Consider the following 18,455-nt stretch of genomic DNA (forward strand, 5'->3'; position numbering starts at 1 on the left):
GATCTGCAAAGATAACCATGACATGCTACTGTTAGGAAGGAGAAATCAAATGTACAGATGCCAGCAGCTCTGCAAAAAGGGACATGGGAGTTACGCTGGATCACAAATGGGGCACAAGTCAAGATGCTGCCGCAAAAAAGGAATAATCTGGAAACATATTATCAAACATCTTATATGTAAGCCATGGAAAGTACTTATTCCATGCTAATTGTCACTAACGAGGTTTCAGCAAAATTCCACTCTGGGGAATTGCTCTTTAAGATCCTAACAAGCTGAATACTGACCAGAGGAAAGCAGAAAGTGTAATCAGAGGCCTAGAAAGCATTACCTGTGAAGAAAGCCTAGGAACTGGGCCCAGTGAGGTTGAAAGAACAGAATTCTTGAGGACTGAACACATTATTAGTTCTCTAATATATGGAAGGCTGTCAGGAGAAAGCTGATCAGCTGTTCACCTGGGGCAGGACATGAAGAAGGCAGATTCATTTGTAAACATAAAAGATTCAGGAGGGATAATAGGGATTTTTCTGGCCCTAAGAACATGAAAGGACAGGAATAGATTGTCCAGGGAAGTTGTGGAATGATCATAACTGAATAATTTTAAGAAAAGTTAGACAGAAGTCTGTGGTGGGTAGTTGGCATACATCTGACGTTCTCACAGTTGGTGCAGGGAAATCCATCCCAAGCCTGTGGGAACATCACCCTTCCTACCTTCCCCGTGCCACCTTCCCTGCTGGCCAGCTGTATCTCTCAGCCAGGTTGCATCTAAGCCTGTCAACCAAGAGTATCTGGCTTAGACAAACCCTGTCCAGAAAAATTTTAGAAGTTGGAAAATCAGTTCTCTCTTATGTCCTGATCAAAGCCTAGCTTATGCGTTTCCTTTACCACAGCAGGCACCATTGTGTTGATAGGACCTGCCTGCCTGACCTCTCCGCTTTTCTGTCAAAAATTAAGATATGATGAGTAACATAATGTTATACAGGAGGGAATAGAGATCTCTGAAGTCATCAAAAAAGCCAGCTAGTTCCGTTTTAAAATATACCAGTTCTGAACTGATCATGAATTGAGAATAAAAACTACAGTACAGGAAATCTACTTTACTACAAAATAAGTTGGCTATACTCAAAATAAGTTGGCTATGTTGGACTCACATTAAATTACTTCTTCTCTCCCTGGGGCATCTGGTGATGAAGCCCAATGCCAGTCTACTGCTAGCATGCTGAATACAGTGAGCTGTGAGTGAAGGTTAATAATTTGTCTTCTGTAGTCTTATGGAAACATATCAGTGAATATGAACCAAACAAAATATATGTCTAAAAGTAAAGCAACAGGTTGAGTTCTGCCTTTATAATGAATCGTCTTTTAAAAGGTTGACTGCTTGACACCCTATATTAATTGATTACAGGCAGCCTGCAGACATAGTGTCTGAAAAGTAACTTTTGCATGGTGTATTTTTTGAATTCCTGAGACTGATCTTTTCTCCAGAGGGCATAATAAAAGAATTTTTTTTTTTTTTTCAGTCCTTCAGAGACCAGCACTGACTCCATGTCTTGACTTGGTCTGAAGGGAATTACTAGATGCTTGAGACATTCATTCAAAAAAATAACAACCCAGACTGACTTTAAAGTGGCTTTACCATTTGGCAAAAGAAAAGCTGAGGACTTGCGAATCTTCCTGCTGCTACTGCAAAATGAAAAATAAACAAAAATGTACAAAATAAGATAAATATCCCTTTGCTATAACTTGGTCATTCCCCTGAGTTACATGACAAAAACAGAAACATGCCGCAGATATCTGTTGTCTGTTATAACATACTGTTCTTACAGTACTGATGTTCATCAGAAACCGCAATTTCATTTAGTTTATGTAATTCTTCTAACAGAGACTACTGAAGTATTTCAGCAGTGCTGCTAGATATTTTAACCCACCTTATTATGTGTGACTATAGAGAAAAGCAAAGAAAAAGAAGTACCTAAGTGACCGAAAAAATAAACATGGGCACTGAAAAGCTGATTATAGCCAATTTGCACAGGGAAGTTCAAACTTAGTTTCATAAAACAACTGCACTGGCACTTGAGATACTTGTATGTCAGTGAATAATCTGTGTTGCCTCTTGGTGATTTAAGACTTACTGGCTTGTGAATCCAGAGTTGGAAAACCACCGAAGAAAGCAAATGAGTCCTGGACACACGGGAGGCCAAAATGCCACCAACTGTTGACACACTGCAAGTTATTTTGTTGTTTTCAAGGCATCCAGCTTCTTATTGTATTTTTCTGCCGGAATGGTTTCATCCTGCATGTCTTCCTTCTTGGGAGTGGTGGGTAGTGGCAGGCCCATGACAGGTTTGTGTGTTACTGTTCCAAGCCAGAAAGTGGAGGATAGGGAGTTTGATGTTATGAGAGAATGAGGGATCAATCTGTATTCTCCAGACACAGGGCAGGGAGAAGGCAGAAGCTGTGACGGGACGCTCAGCTGCAGAGTTGTGCGTCTTGGGGTGGGGATTGGCCCCTATGATCCCTCAACAGCCGGAATGTGTCAGTGTCTCCCATCAATACCACAAGAGTGCTTACATTTCACCCGACTAATCCAAGGAGATGCTTGCCATCCCCTCCCACAGCCTGGCCCCATCCAGCCATCTGGTCCTGTGTGATTCCTTCTGCAGGCAGGGGAATGCCATGGGAACGCCAGTGCCGGGATGCTCACACGCAGACACGCACATGCACTCGCACACACACACACACGCCTCCAGCCTTCTGCTTCCAGCGTTCCCTTGCATGCTCTTTCCTTTGTCAGTTCTACTTTCTTCCCCAAGCAGCACTTAGGATTTAGTAAAATCCCATGGGTTCCCTGTGTTATAAAATTAGGTCTCTACAGGTGCCAGAAGAACGCTGTGCCTTGGCATCCAAACAGTTTTGTCTCCAGTTAGTAGATAAACTGAATTTCCTCTTGAAGCTAAAGCACTCTCCATCTTCTCTACCCTGGATCTGCTTCCCCTTATGGCCACAGAATGCAGCACAGAACCACTCGAAACCGCGTTAGAGAAATCCACTGCGGACACTTGAGAAATCCTGTGACAGCATTATGAGGCAGATAAGCAGAGGTGGGGGGAGAGGAAAGAGAAGAGGAATAGCTTTCAGAGACTGCTTGGCAGCGAAGTCAACACTTGAAATATCTGTGGGGAGTTTGAAAGCATTTCCTAACATCAAAAATGTGAAGAAGAAAAAGAAATTTTGATCAATGGCTTATTGCCCTTGATCTAAGCAAAAGAATCCTAGCCAGTCAGAAATAACAGAAATCTGTTTTATTGTAAAGCTGAAGTTTTCTATGTTTTGACAGCTGGGGCTCATGCTTTTGGCTGGGTTATTTGCCAGCCTTAAAATATTCATCAGTGAGTTGCCAGGTTTTTGTCCTTTCAAATTGAATTCTAACGATGAAGGAGAAGGTGCTGGAGAGATTTTAAGCACGAGTTCTCTGCCCTAAAACAGAACTTTGTGGCCTGGATTCACATGACCAGAAAAAGAGGTTTCCAATCCTTGGCCAAGTTTCTGGTGAATCACTTGCTGGTCACAGAGCCAAGATTCGCTTTCTGGAGCATGGGAAGCAGTGGCTCATTTGTGATAAAGACAGCCCCCTCGCCTTTGTTGGGAGGAAATGGATTAACAGTATGTATTCTGTGCACAAGTCTTGAGAGAACTGAACTAAAATATTCCAGATTAAAGCATCCTTAATGAGGAAAAAATTGGAACCCATGTTAAGCTGAGAAGTCAAATCTGACTCTGAAAATGATCTGTGAAATTTTGGTGTTAGTGGCTCCATAATCAACTCTGATGTCTTACAGACTACCCAAGCAAATTAGCGTCACAGAACTTATTATTTATCTTTCTGATGCAAACCTTTACATTACTATTCCAATGTTGCTTCTTCTTAATGCTTTCTATATTTTGATACACTTATTCTAAGAATTCAAAACAGGCTTTTCTGCTCCTGTGCGATTTGTTCATTCTTATGGCTTGTGCTGCTTTCATTTAGTCACTTAGTTGTTATCTCTCCATTTCATACCCGTACAATTTAGGGGGCTTTCTTAGGTGAACCAATTACAAAGTGAAAATATTAAATTCTTTCATATCTGCTAGGAAGACTGAATTCCTCTTCCAAAAATTCAGGGTCAGTCATATTGACTTTGTATGTGCAAAATCTACTTTCATCATCTCTGACCTTAGCTTCCTTTACTCATCCCAGGGCGAGCACTATTTTTGTCATGTCATTTTGCATCTACAAAGTCTTTGCAAGTGCTCAACACTTCACTTCTGAGATGGATCTTCCATTTTATGGATAAGGAATTAAATTTCTTTAGTGGATATGAAGTGATAACAAATCTTTTTTACTCAGAGGCAAATTAATAAGAGAAGTTGCAATGCAGAGACTAACACTTAGTAAGTGAAAACTGAAGGTGCACTACCATGCGCAGGTAGGTTCTGAACCTTTGGGCAGGTTCAGTTCCATCAACTGATAGCTTAAAGAGAGAGCTGTAATGTGAACTAAGGTCAAAGAGCCTCTGAGAATTTACAAAGCCAAATTTTCAAAGGGCCTTTGATCTAGTCTCCAACCATATGCAAAGCCAGGGTGGGCAACTAAGTGAGCAGGTGGCAGCTCTGCACTGAGGGACACTGTCTGGTGGGACCAGGCACTGGGCTGCAAATTAGGGGAAGGTAGAGGAAGGCACTGGCAGGAAGGGGGAGTGATGGAGAGGGAAGTCTCTGATCATGTCTATACGGGCATATAAAACAACAAGGCCAGGGTTTAGCATCAAACCCAGGTCCGCATCCATTAGCCATTGTGGGTTTGGCTAGTATCAATTAGCACTCTCCAAGGACAACGTATGGGCATGGCTTGGGCCACACCACATACCAGGACTGTTCTCAATGAGCAGTCTGGATGCAGTCACCCTATTTTGGACTGAGAAGAAAGCTTAGAAGTGTAGATGCAAGTCTTACAGGGACACTTGCAGGGCCAGAAAACAGGCCTTGGCTTGTTTTATTTTGTAATGTAGTCCTTATGCCAGGATCATGCCAAACATACTGCATCATTTGAGGAATGCAGCTATCCTGAGCAGAAGGATGATATTTGAGAAAGTGAGTGACACTGGTGAGAACAGACAGATGTTTACTGATTCAATCTTCACATGCAAAACTGTTGGTGCATGTTCAAAGTAATTTTCTGAAGATGTGCCTCTTGTTATCTTAAGATCAGTAAACAGCGGCCCAGTATATTTTCCCATTTGTTGTGACTTGCTTATCCAGATCCTCTATATATTCCAGGGACACAGTTACTAAATTTAAAGCTGCAAACAGATTTGTTCTCTCAGCACACTTGTAAGAAACATTTAATTTTACATTGCCAGTTTTCAAATATTTCTATATGGCTAGGTGAAACACTGAGGAATTGGTGTAACTCAGTGATGAATTAATGGTTTGGTCACTAGTGCGAGTTCTTATTTTCCTCTCTAGCAGATACTGGGCCAGACATTTTGGAAGAGTTTAATCAAAATCCTCATCAAAAGCCAAATGAGTGGATTTTAAAGAAAGTTTAATTACAGTGGTCAAACCACCCAGCATGATTTGCTTGATTTGATTAACGTAATGAGGAGCACATTTAATGAGAAATGCATTAATTCATTCAAACAAGTGGTTTTATCAGAGGTATTAAGCATCAGCCCAGATTATGTACAGCAGAAACTATTATAGCAAAAATTGACCAAGGTCAAAGCAGTAGTCATGCCATAATTACAAGCTCTCAGCTGTAATCTACCAGTTGAATTTGGACAGTGCTCATCATGACTGAAAAAGCAGGCTCCCCATTTAAAAAAGCCCCCAAAACACAGGGCTTTGCTTCCATTTCACAGCTGGGATTCCATCCTTTTCTTTCAGATGTTCAGAAGATTCAGGAACTGGGATTGAATTCTCTGAGTTTTATATGGTTACACATGCAGATATTTTTAGCAAATGATGAAGCAAGAGCTTGAATGACCCCTGATACCACCACCCACTCTTAAAGGAAATGGAGTGTTTCCCATTTGCTCTCTGTTTTACCTCCTTCCTGTCCCTGAGACACTCCTGTTCTTAACCTGGAATAGACTGACTTTGGGGGAGAATGATTATTTTCCTTCTGGGGAAGGAAACATCTTTCTTGGAAAAGAAGAAAAAATGGCCTCAAGCAGGCAATATTTGAGAAAAAGAAGGAAGAGTCTCCTTTACACCTTGGTCTCTTCAACTGCCTTCTTTAGATAAATTTCAGCCCTTATATTCCAACTTTACTGTTTCAGGGACCCTCTCCATGGGCTTTACACAGCACCCTCCACCTCTACCCTTCCCATTGGCACCCCTTTGCTGGTGCCCCCTGCTATATCACCCAGAAGCTTCTAATGCTCCTCTCCTTCATATGCTGCCCTGCCCACCATTACCTCTTTGATTTCTGCTGTGCTCCCTTGCCTTTATTCAGTCCCCAGCTTGTTATTCCTGTAGTGTCTGTGCTACCTCTGCGTGAGCCGCCTTTCCTGCTGCTTTGTGCCTTGTCCATATAGCACTGAAACAGCTTTGATTTTCAAGTGCTCTACTTCTAAGCCTGCTTGGCTGCCTGAGCACTTTTTTGAGCACTCTTGCACAGTGGACTTAAGCACTATCTATTTCTCAGTCTTTCATCAGCTACCACCAGTAGCTGGCAAAGGAGAGCAGCTTTGAAACAGTTCCCTAAGCGGACAGGAGGCTGGTCAAGGAGCTGAGAAGCAGAGCACAAGCCCAGTTGCTGATAGGATCCTCTGGGGTATGTGCATCCCGACAAGCTAAGACTGGTGTGGAGGCCACATTTTATCTCCTATCACAGTAAAACAGTATTATTAGGGTGCCTACATGAAAGTAGGTGCCAAGGTTCACCTGCAGGTTTGGAAGTCTGGATCAAGACCTTCAAGAAACAAGCTGAAGTTGAGAACTAGAGATGTCATAAAATAGACCTAAGGATTTATTTGCTATATTAATAGAAGATGAGCAAGAAAACCATTCCTGCTGAGCTGAAAACCATAATCCTTAGGATTATTTCTGCCATTTGCCTTTAAACCACAAGGAAACGAGTAAAACTGGAATCAGAGTCCCTTGATTTTAGCGAAATCTTGGGATGTGCCTATACCTGACTGCTACATGCCAACAGGAACCTGTGATATTGGCATATAAACATTTGCAGAGAGGAAAGCATTAACAGTAATGACCTCACCAGTACAACAAGACTGTTCCCAAGGTAAAGACAATTCTGTCTTGGAACAAGCAACCCAAATAGCATATATAGACTCACTACATCAGCTGCCCCTTGATGTCACATTCGGTATCCTTGAGTGGAATCTAAGTGGGAAATCATAAAACATAAATTGGTAGGAGATCATATCTTAAAATACTTTTTCCCACTATCTCCCAGCCCAGAATTCAAGCAGCAAATCAACCTTGCTGAAGTTATTATTTGAGGAAAATTTCCCAGGGACCAATATATCTGACTATATTAGAGTGATAAATATAAAAATTGCAGTTTATCTCCATAGCCCTCAAAAGAAACATCTTCTACAACAATGGATCCTCAGCACATCCATCTCCAAATGCAGACTACTTCTTCCTATGTACCATGTGCCCTCTGTATAGTAGTGAACTCACACGGACAATCAGTGCATGAAAGAAAAGCACGGTTAATAACAAGAGAATGTTTCCCAAAACAGCCATTCTCCTGTGATCGTTCAGCCCTTATCCTCAAGGGAATCCTACAAAAGAAATGGCAAAGACTAATTTGGGATTAAAACTGATAATTTGATGGGACACCAAAAATTATTGATTCCAACAACAATGCTAATTTTATGGCAGATTACAGTTTACCTCAGACACGATTTGCTAATCTCAGTTTCTCAGGAGATAATTACCTGCGCTTTTCTTTTGTCCTGTGTTCAGTAAAGCTGAAGACCTTATTACCACTCATCTTACTAACATCCCCTCTGTTCCTTTCATCTCAAAGTACCTGACTGATTAATATAATGAAACTGAACTCGGATAAATTGCTTCTGATCTTTGCTTACCTGACAGTTTGCTAGTTATGTCCCTGCTTTTGTTTTACTCCTTGGACTTGTCTGTTTTTCCGATCAGGTGTACTGATAACTGAGATTGTCTCTCTCCACAGATTTTCCTTCTAAGTGTTATGACTATTCCCTCTTTACCAAAAAACCCACCTAACCAGCCTTCACTTTGGAAATATCAAGTGTGATTCCAGATATAGCTCCATTTCTGACTCACAGATTCCTTTTTGAATAGATATACAGCTTTTAATCTGGCATTATCCGAGTTCTCAACTGCTTCAAAGAAATATTTGAGTTTATGCAAAGGATAGGAACACAACTTAACTGGCTGAACATCAGTCACTCCTTCTAAAAGGAAAGGAAGCATCGTTAACTCAGATCTTTCTAAAATGAGAGTGAAATATGACATGGAAAAGATTCAGGAATATACTATTGAACACGGGGCAGTTATGCACCACCCAATGCAGTCAGAGATGAAAATTTTCATTGTCACTTCTCTCTGATACTTTCCAGGTACTGAAATGGTCTTTGGCAATTCTCAGCGCGATGATGTAGTATAGTATATGCTTCCCCCCTTCATGCATGGAGCTCAAAAAACCCATAACTTTACTTCCCTGCATACAAATTAAGTAACTTAAAGCTGTGACAGCTTGAGAATTGTTGACCAGTATCTTAGGAAGGGACTCAATATCATTTTGCCTAGGAAATTTCCGTGTGCAGTCCCCTCATGAATGAAAATATATGGACCTCTAGAATAGCATGGTATGTTTTAGGAAGTATTAAATAAGTAAGTACACAAAGCCCTGAGGTATCTACCACCTTCTGCCAAATACCATACGTTTCCTTGGGCTTTCAGAAGTAGCAGGTATTGTTCTGCTTACAGAGCATGTAGTCCTTGATGCACACTTGGAAATCATTCTTTGTAAACAAGTACCTAAATTTCACATCCAGGGCAGAAGTTCTACATGCTTCTTTCAACAAAAGGCACTCAGAGAAAATTGGAGATAGGATTAAGGAAAGGATTTTAAAACTTGTATTCCTCATCTTGTGAAACTAGGGGTATCTGTGACCACACGAGACCTGCAAACTCAGCATTACCATGTACAAAGTAAATGTTTACCCCATATATATCTGTATGGAAAGGAATTTTTGCAGGTCCAAAGGAAAAGCAGCTCCCCACATCTCTTTCTCCTATTCAGATACAAACAAGGATCTTGCTTCCAGCAAGAAGTTTGTATCAGTGAACTCTGATAGGCAGTAAGGAGATAACCCTCAGCACTGATAAATGGGGACGGCTAACACAATGTAAACATTTGGTGAAAGCAAAATATTTGCAAAGAGCCTAAAAGGCAGGGTGCTTAAAGCCCCACACTGGCTTTCCTTACTAGGTGCACAAGCGAGGGGCACTCAGCTATTGGTCCCACTGCTGGCTCCTAAGATGTTGAACCATAGTGCATGGTACCTATGTCCCAATTTTAATTCCCTTCTTGCCGTTTGGCTGTGCCGCTGCAGTTAAAGTTTCTGCAAGAAACTGAGATGTTTCTGGAGCAGTAAAGCAGCTTTTGCCTCTTGTGACACCGTGTTTTACTGTGCCTGTAGCACCTGCCCTGGGGCTGGTACCACCATCAGCTTCTTCCATGTACAGAGGCAGAGGGTTTCTGGCTTGGCCATCTGGTTACCGTGACCAAGAGCTCTCCATAACACCTTTCTGCACCACTGCAAATTTGCAAATCTGGGGCTGATCACTGGAAGAAATACCCAAATTTATCCCACTAGTGGCTCAACCTCATTTCCCACCTGCGAGTGGGTAACACAAGAGCAGCATTGGGGGTGGTGGAGGGGAAAGGATGAAGCATGAAAATAATGTGAGATGAGGATGCCCAAGCTGACAGGCGATGAAGACCAGCTTTCAGCCTCCTGGGCAGCTGCAGGGTCCCTCCTCAGCAGCCCCACGGGAGGGAGAGGTAGCAGGAGCATGGGCCGTGGTGGGGGTGCGGTGGCCCTTACCTTCTCATTCTTTCTCTCCTCAGCCTTGCTGGCAGGGCCAGGGGTGACAGGGCCACCCAGGGGCCCGCTGCCCGCCTCACCATTGAGGTGGGCTGCGCTGACGTTGGGCGGGGTGATGGCGGCAGCGGCAGAGGTGAGGGGGATGAGGGGCCGGGCCCCTGGGGTGGGCGGCTGGTGGCCGTGCTGTGGGGAGACGGCAGGGTGAGGCCGGATGGCTGCTGCTGGCAGGCGGGAGGGCGAGCTGGGCGTCCGCAGGGGCGAGACCGTGGCGGTGGGCCGCTCCGGGGCCGGCACCTGGGGGTGAGCTGTGGAGGGAGGACAGAGCACGGTTAAGCCTCCCATGCACTGCCAGGCCTGGTCCGTCAGCAACCATCGTTGCCACAAGGCGCCAGGCCCGACAGAGAGCTAAGCTCTTAGCCTTAACCCAGGATATCTCAGCCTGCAAGTGCTTTCACCTGAATCCTAGAAATCCCCCCTCCTGTCTGTGAAAGGCCTGTCTGCAGTCACCAAAATGGCTGGTCCTCCCTAGTGATGTGATTGGGATCAGCTCGCCATCTCTGCCCATGCCTGGAAGTAAATAAAGAAGCCTAACTGTGTTTTTAAAATATCTTATCTCTTTCCAGCTGAGCTGTTTTCCGAACCTCCAGGACCCCCTCGTAACCTGATAGGTTTTGAGGCAACACAACATGGGACCTAAAGGGTTAGCCCAGCTGATCCACACTGACCTCCAGCTGGCAATTACAGTGGAAGGTCTCTAGTTTCAGCCCTAACCAAACGATCAACAGCACATCACTGTGCTGCACAAGATAAATTAAGCAGAAATCCACCAGAGGATTTCTGAGCTCAGCCTCATCTCTGCCAGCCAAGTCCCTAAGGGAATATGCAGTGCCTTTTAGTCTTGCAGCCCCTGCTGAGCAAACCCTGCCTACAAGCACTAGAAACCAGGAATTAGTGCTCGTCTGTTTAAGGGTGACCACTGCCGAGGTCAGCTCTCCAGGGATTTGGAAGCCTGTTGCATGCCTTGTGTTGTAAAAATTATGACAAAGCTCCAGGTCCATTTCCATAATGATGTTGCATTTGACTTCCAGGTTGGTTGATTGCTTAGGTGTAACCTACTCACCCACACTACAGTAGCCTCTACTTTGGTTAGGACATTCACCTGGGATGTGAAAACATAGGATCTGATCACTATGTTATTCTCCTCTGCGGAGAACAGTTCTGGGCAGCTGTCTATTCCCTTTGCAAGCTGAGCCAGCACAGCTTCATGGCTGAAGTCTGGTTGAACTACATCCATTCCTGACAAAAAGCTTTGAGTCCAACAAGTCAGCTCTTTGATCAAAACCCATTTTTCTGGAAAATTTCTGACCCACTCTGATCTGTGGTTTACAGATTCATCCAAAGGATACATTTTTACACAGGACCAGCTGGAGTTCACTCAATCTATAACTAAACAACTATGCTAAAACAGCTCAAACCACGCTTTTCTGTTTCTATGGTTAGCAGCAGCACCCATTACCAGTGATTGAAACAATAAGGAATGCCATTAATCATACTCACTAGACCAGCTGAGCACTCCTGGCAGGAGGGAATTTCATTCCTCAGCCTTATGCCCTATTATCCGAAGGGATACTAAACATGATGGGCCAGTGATCATCAGATTAGCATCTCCAAAGTTTTCATGTTTCTTCCTCACAGTAACTCCTTGACTCTATAACATCTCTTTTTATCGATATTGCTCATAGCAAATCAACCAAACTGTCATTAACCAGCCTTGAACTTGATTTTACCTTGTAGCATGAAGATGGGCCCAGATGCCTTTGACTACTTTTACTATTAGTTACTATTAGTTACTATTAGTTACTATTAGTACTATTAGTTACCATTTGTCCCTCCCTGGATTACCAAGAACATATATTAGAAAGTGTAAATCCTTTCCAGAGAGACAGACAGAAAAGTCACCACTTGAAGTGATTCCCTCCCGATTTTCCCAATTGGAACCTGTGTGATGAGAGCAATCACTAATTTATCAGGGTGGCTAAGCTTGCAGGGTCAAGGTTTTGAACTACTGGTTGTAGGGAGCAGTGACTTTCCTAAATGTAGAAGAAAAGTACAAGAACAGAATTTCACTGCATGTACCTGTATGCCTAAGACTGATTTGATAATCATATTAGGCACATTACTTCTTTCATATAGGACTCGGTGTTTCCAGACACAAAGGAAACAGGAAATACGAGAAACAGTAAAATAAATGGCCTGAGAAAAATCAACTCTGAGCACAGCTCTCACATTCTATTCTGTAATTTCATCTGCTTACTGTTACAATGTATGCCTTTGCTCTGGGATCTCTGGATCTGGACTGTGCTGCATCAAACATGCTATTAATTAGCAATGCTCACTGAAGGCTATTTTTGTTCTATACCACTCATATTTCATTTTGGGTGTATTCCTACATTAGTGGCCTTGTGCAAAATTGATTTGTTACTCATGTATATTGCAAGCCAACAGAAATGTGATTTGAATACTGTGTCAGCTTGCCTCTCTTGGAAAGCTTTTCCAAAAGTCAGTGTGCATTACTCTGTCCTGCAGGACTAAAGAGACTTTGTGAGGGGCTCTGGTCCATAGGATACTGGTGAGGACATCCATTATGGAGAAAAATATTGATAATCATGAAAAATTTACTTTATCTAACCTGGCAAAGTTTTATCTAATTAAAACAACAATCTCATTACCTTCTGGAAGGGCTGGAGAATGCCACACTTAGAAGGTTTTGGAGCAGCTCTGTGGTCCCTGGATCACCCTGCCTGCCAACTCCTTGGCACTTTAGAATGTCAGAGTGACCTGGAGGAGCAATCTTAAATAAGGGAAGCTGCTGGAGGTGTAGCACAGCGGCACTGTGGAAGGAAGGTGTGGGGCATGCCTGTTGCATAGGGCAAAATGATCTGTCACCTCAGTTTTAGGGGAACTCCTCTGTCTGTTGGCATGGGCACAGGAGGCACCAGGAGCACCCAAACTCTCCCTGAGAGCCTTGCCCAGGAGGGGACATTTCTGCCTTTGCACTGTAGGAGCAGAGGGGCTTTTGGAAGGGTGTGACTTGAGGGGAAAGCAGCACTTTCTGAACTAGACAAAAAGAGGATAAATCCATTATTCCTCAGTGTGACACAGATGCCACGTAAGTCCTGCCACTGTTTGTTGAGGAGACTGCATTGTTCGAGATTCAGATTCACATGTATTTGATTATATTTTCTTTCCTTTGGTCTGGACTGTGTAGGAGGTGAGATTAGATGGTCATAATGGTGCCTTCTGGCTTCAAAAAGCATGAATCCATGACTTACACCAGTGTATTTCTCATTTGTGCCTGCTCTGTTTTGTATCTAAGACCTCAGTTTTCAGCAGTCAGAGTCCTTACTGATCTGTCTTTGTAAATACAATGGCTCACATCCCTATAAAATATCAGAAACAAAATTTTAAAAATTTTGCTATAAAGTTCCACCACAGGATTTACTTTTACTTTATTCAACATCAGAGCTGTTTAACACCAGGGAAAAGGGAATAAATTGTACTCTAGAAAACTGTGCTGTACATCAGAAAGGGAACCTCGAAAGAACAGAGGCCCCCTGGTGTGAGAATCTCTTATTCTCATTTCAAAAAGGTGGCAGTATTTTTCAGATCTTTTTCTTTATCGCTAACACTGGGTCCTGTTCTGCCTAATAAATACCTTTCATCCCTGAAGCCCAATGAAATGCTTCTTAATTTTGAGTTGTGTATTACTTGCCCTGTGATAAGGGCAGTATTTTCCCGTCAGCAAGCCAACCGGATTCAGAACTGTTAATCTCCTCAGTATGCAGGGTGCTTGCTTTCACCCAGATAAATTGTATAAATATTTGTAAACACTATAATCTATTTCAGCTGTAGCAACAGAACAATCTGATAAACACAACGTGGTTCCCAGAGATCAATAGAAGCCCATAAATATTACAAGCAAATAAAACATACTCTATTCCACATTGACTGAGCTGTGACTAAAACGAGAAAGCAAGCTGTGGCGATGGGCAGATTTGAGAGGCTTGAGCTCGAGGGGTACAACATCAATCCCACTGACGCAGGATGAGAGGCACTGGCGGGCGTGCACACGTACCCATCTGCATGGCGTTGCGGGTCTGGCTGGCTGGCTGCTGAGCTGAATACCTCAAGCAGTTATTCAGCTGAGGAGAGGCTGCCTGTAGCTGAGGATGTGTCTGGGGAGCAGTGATGGGAACAACCGGTCTGACAGCTGTGGAGGTGTTGGTGTGACCAGCCCCGATGGGGTGGATGACTCCTGGGGCTCCTTTTGTTGTTGGAACTCCCGTGGCTCCGCTGTTCCTGGGCTGCCCAGCTCCCACTGGCACCCTGCATGGAGACAAGGCACAGCATAAGCAAGCTTGCAAAGACCTTAATACACAGCCATGATGCTGATAAGCACCCTCAGTTACTTAGGGGGTTCAACATGATACCCTCTCAGGTATTAAAGTAAACCAAGATATAGAGATATATGTATCTTTATGGGACACAGTTGTAAGCATGGTGGAGGACATTTTCACCCCTTTATCCCATGAGAAAAAGTGCAGGGCAAAAATGGAAAAGCTAATTTTTTGCATCACTATTTTTCTTAAGCTACATTTCTGTCTGAATAGTTTCTAGTAAAATCACAAATCTAAATTCAGAAGAAATGGATATCTCCCGAATGTCATTTTGTGTGCCAGAGGCTCTTTTACAGACACTAATGGAGTGATAATTAAAACAGACTCAGAGATCTTTTCTTAGGACCAAACCTGCATACAGCCCCACAGGGAGAAAAAAAGATGGATAACACCAAATCTGTGTGTGGCTGTTGACGGAGACTGAAAAGCAGCAGACTTGGCAGGGCTTTGCTTGGCTGAACACTTACTCTACCGATGTAACCAGCCCTAGCTTAGATTTGCTAAGGAAATGCAAAAGGGAAGGGAATGCAGCTTACCTTACTGAAAAGGAAATCCAAACAATAATCGACCCCTTTTTCACTGCTCACTTAAACTGTATGCATATGAAACTGTGTTTCATCTGAGTGCCTTCCCGCAGAGGGAAGGAACAAGGCTCTTTCTCCTACACAATGAGTTCAGCCTACAGCAGGTCTTGGTCTTCTTACCACTGAGCTAGAAACTCTCTGACCAGGGCAGGAGGACACTGGGATGATAGAAGGACACCAATGAACAAACTCTGTTGCTGCTCAGCAGCTCGCTCTTTGAGTTTCTTACTCAGGTTCCTGGGTAATTTTCTTCCCCAGCAGTAGATGCCATGAAACAGCGGAACTGATTTGTGCTGTTCTCCTCTCCTGGGCTGCTCCATGTGCCAAGGTCCTCCTCCAGGCAAGGACAGCAGAGGGGATATGATGCAGAATGAAGTATGGTGGAGCAAATAGGGATGAGACAGTGCAAGGGGTTAGCAAGGAGAGGATAACAGAAAGGCTACAGGACCAGCCTAAGGGGGGTGAGATTGTGAGAACATCTGGGGCCTCAAAACTGTTGTGTGGGAGCACAGGGAGGAGAAGACCAGAAAGAAGGAGTATGCTGAATAATCTGGTCTGATTCAGAGGACAAGAAAGACAGAAGTAACCCTAAGAAAAGAATGGAAAGGGGAAGAGTCAAAAGAGTGATGAAAGAGATGGAAAGAGACCAAAACACAGGCTGGGAGATATGGTCCACAAGTGCAAAAGAGAGCCATCCCCTCTGTCCAATCCCCCCCTCCCCTTAAAATCACAGGAGGAAAAAACACTGTGGTGTCATTGACTTGACTCATCTCATGGTACAAGGTTTGCTTGGGTTACATTCTGCTAAATGAATTTTTTTTTTTTTTTTTTTTTTTTTTTTTTCCATCAGCCTCCAGGTAGGGAAAAGCTGGGAATCCCACCAGATGGAAATCTTGACTGTCTGTCATCTGCTGTGAAGAGCTGGCAGGGTAGCAGCAAGGTTCAGCTGGAGCTGGCTTGGCCATCTGCACTAGATTGAGTTTGCCAGAAAAGTACACCTAATAGTCCACTGAGAGCTGTGTTCAGGCAAACATGCACACCGACAGGTAAAGAAACTATCTGTAACTCTCACAGAGTTGGACAGATGTTGGATGTGGCAAATTTTCTTTGCTGCCTTGTGCCTGTCTGTCCATCTAAAGGGTCTTATCCTTTTTCCACCATGCTCTGCTCACACATGTGCTTTGGCAGACTATAATATCTAGTTCAGTGTTATTAAATTCACAGGCAACTTCTTTTTCTTGGGTTTTGTAGGGAGTGGCAGAAAACCATCTATGAATCTAATCCTCTGCTTTGCTGTCAAAGGGGAACAAAGTAAGTTGAAAGTGCAGCAAATAGATTTTGTTGCTATCAGGTTTTTCTTGCTGCTCTCACTGAGGGTAATTTACACAAGAAATTAATTAGCTCACAGGATCATAAATATAATCATAAAGCTGCTTTCAGGTTTTGTGAAAAGCACTTTTGCCCTTTAGCACTTCTCTCTGTCTTGTTCTAGCTGTGACATGCTGCATTTAATAAAGTCTTGCTGATTCAGATCACCAACCCTTCAGCACAAACTTCTTTACTAATTACGAGCTGAAGAGGCAAAGAGTGAAGGCAGCCAAGGGTCTCTATAAAATCAGGTAAATACATTTAGGTTGATGAATAGGGAAGAACCCATGAATTAATGTGGGTTTTTTACTGAAATGCAATATTAGGACTGTCAGCAGGCTTAGTTATCATCTTCTAATCTGCTCTTAACTTTTGGTCTTGCTCAGTCCACATACTACAAACTTGGCATAAACTGAAGGCGGAACAAACCTGAATCAATTCTTCAAGCTCAACATTGAGTTGTAAAGTGTCTTTCTCTGGAGAGGCATGAAAGATGGTGGAGACTGTGTGCATGTGGGAGGAGAGATAGCATATGAGGAGTGAGTTTGATATGCAAACCTAGGGTTGGTGTAAAGGAGATATGGGCATACACATGACAACTTTCACCTGCAAGGAGCACGTGGGGCACAGTGTGACACACTGATGAACTTTCTCCTCAGCTTGCACACTATTTCAGTGGCCTCTAGATCAGAAACAACCTTTGATTTGGTGTTGTCCAATACTGAACTTTGACAAATGACATTCCTCCCCAAACATGCTATTCTTTCCTTTTCTCATCTTCTGCAACTGAGACAGAGGTCACTAAAATCAGACAGTTTACTGAACTCTCCTACCAATTCTGAATTTTAACAGTTCAAACATTACTCCAGATCCACAATCCAAGATTTTTGATTTAAGAAAAATAAAATCTACAGGAGCTACTGAGAAGCAAGACATGAGCATTCCTTATTTTGTTTATTCCCATTACATGTTCAGTAGTTTTATAACAATAAAAAGATCATTAGCCAATGGATTCTTCACAATAGTAAAACCTGGACTCATCAGACTTTGTAAAGTCAGAGGTTGTAAATGCTATCATCTAACACAACTAGTGGAGTCTTCTGAAAACATGGGTAACTCCAATGTTACAACCATCAGTTTCATTACCCAAGTCTGCAGTGCCACCAGAAAATTTCTAGAAGGAGAATGTGATTTAAAAGCAGAGCTACATTGGTTTCAGCATCCTCCAGATGCAGAATCCCTCTCAGCCCCAGCTCAGGCATATCCATCTTGGCCACTGGTCCTCACCTTGAAACAGGAGTCACGTAGTTGCCTGGGAAGACGCCAGACATCCCACTCCTCAGAGATGTCCCCTTGAACCAGCCGTCCTGGCACTTCTCAATGACCCGGTACATCTCACCTTTGCGGAGCTCCAGCTCATCGTTCTTCTGAGGCTTGTAGGCATACAGGGCTAGGTAGCTGTGGGGAGAGGTCACACAAGAGGAAAGCACACAGCTGACATTAACCACCACCTGTCCCGCTTCAACTCCAGCCCCACAGAGGAGAAAGTAGGCAGAAACACTGCTCAGAAAGGCTGGTTAAAAAGGGACATCATTACAGCACATAAAACAAGGAATGGCAGAGACAAGATCAGCTGGATGCTAAAACAATAAGGGAATAACTGATCAGATTAAAGGGAGGGGGTAATTTAGAAATTCATAGGACATGCTTCTCACTCAGGGCACAACCAAAGCAAAACATTGACGCAAAGCAGCACTGAAGTTAAGGACTTAGCAGCAGTTTCAGAAGGATAAGGCAATTTCAGAGACAGCCTGAGTAACCAGGACTTGAGTAGGAAGGCTTTGCAAAGCCTAACATCTGGATGAAGTATCTATTCATATGCTTCAGGGTGAGAGCCACCTTTACTGTGGATTTTCAGAAGAAACCTTCCTTAGTAGGCT

The 18,455-nt window shown here is 43.3% G+C and overlaps 1 protein-coding gene across 1 annotated transcript in view; it reads right to left on the minus strand.

Moving 5' to 3' along the window:
• The window catches only part of SH3RF3 (SH3 domain containing ring finger 3), a gene marked incomplete at its 5' end in the record, with an annotated part of 91,949 nt that overhangs the window by 23,011 nt on the left and 50,483 nt on the right, over positions 1 to 18,455 (minus strand). Inside the window, 3 exons of the mRNA XM_026845868.1 lie at positions 10,107 to 10,411; positions 14,242 to 14,492; positions 17,803 to 17,973. Of these exons, the coding sequence (XP_026701669.1) occupies positions 10,107 to 10,411; positions 14,242 to 14,492; positions 17,803 to 17,973 (727 nt within the window). The remainder of the gene's footprint in view (positions 1 to 10,106; positions 10,412 to 14,241; positions 14,493 to 17,802; positions 17,974 to 18,455) is intronic.

This window comes from Athene cunicularia, assembly GCF_003259725.1.
Source record: "Athene cunicularia isolate RWA chromosome 1 unlocalized genomic scaffold, athCun1 chr1_part1, whole genome shotgun sequence".
Lineage (NCBI taxonomy): Eukaryota > Metazoa > Chordata > Aves > Strigiformes > Strigidae > Athene > Athene cunicularia.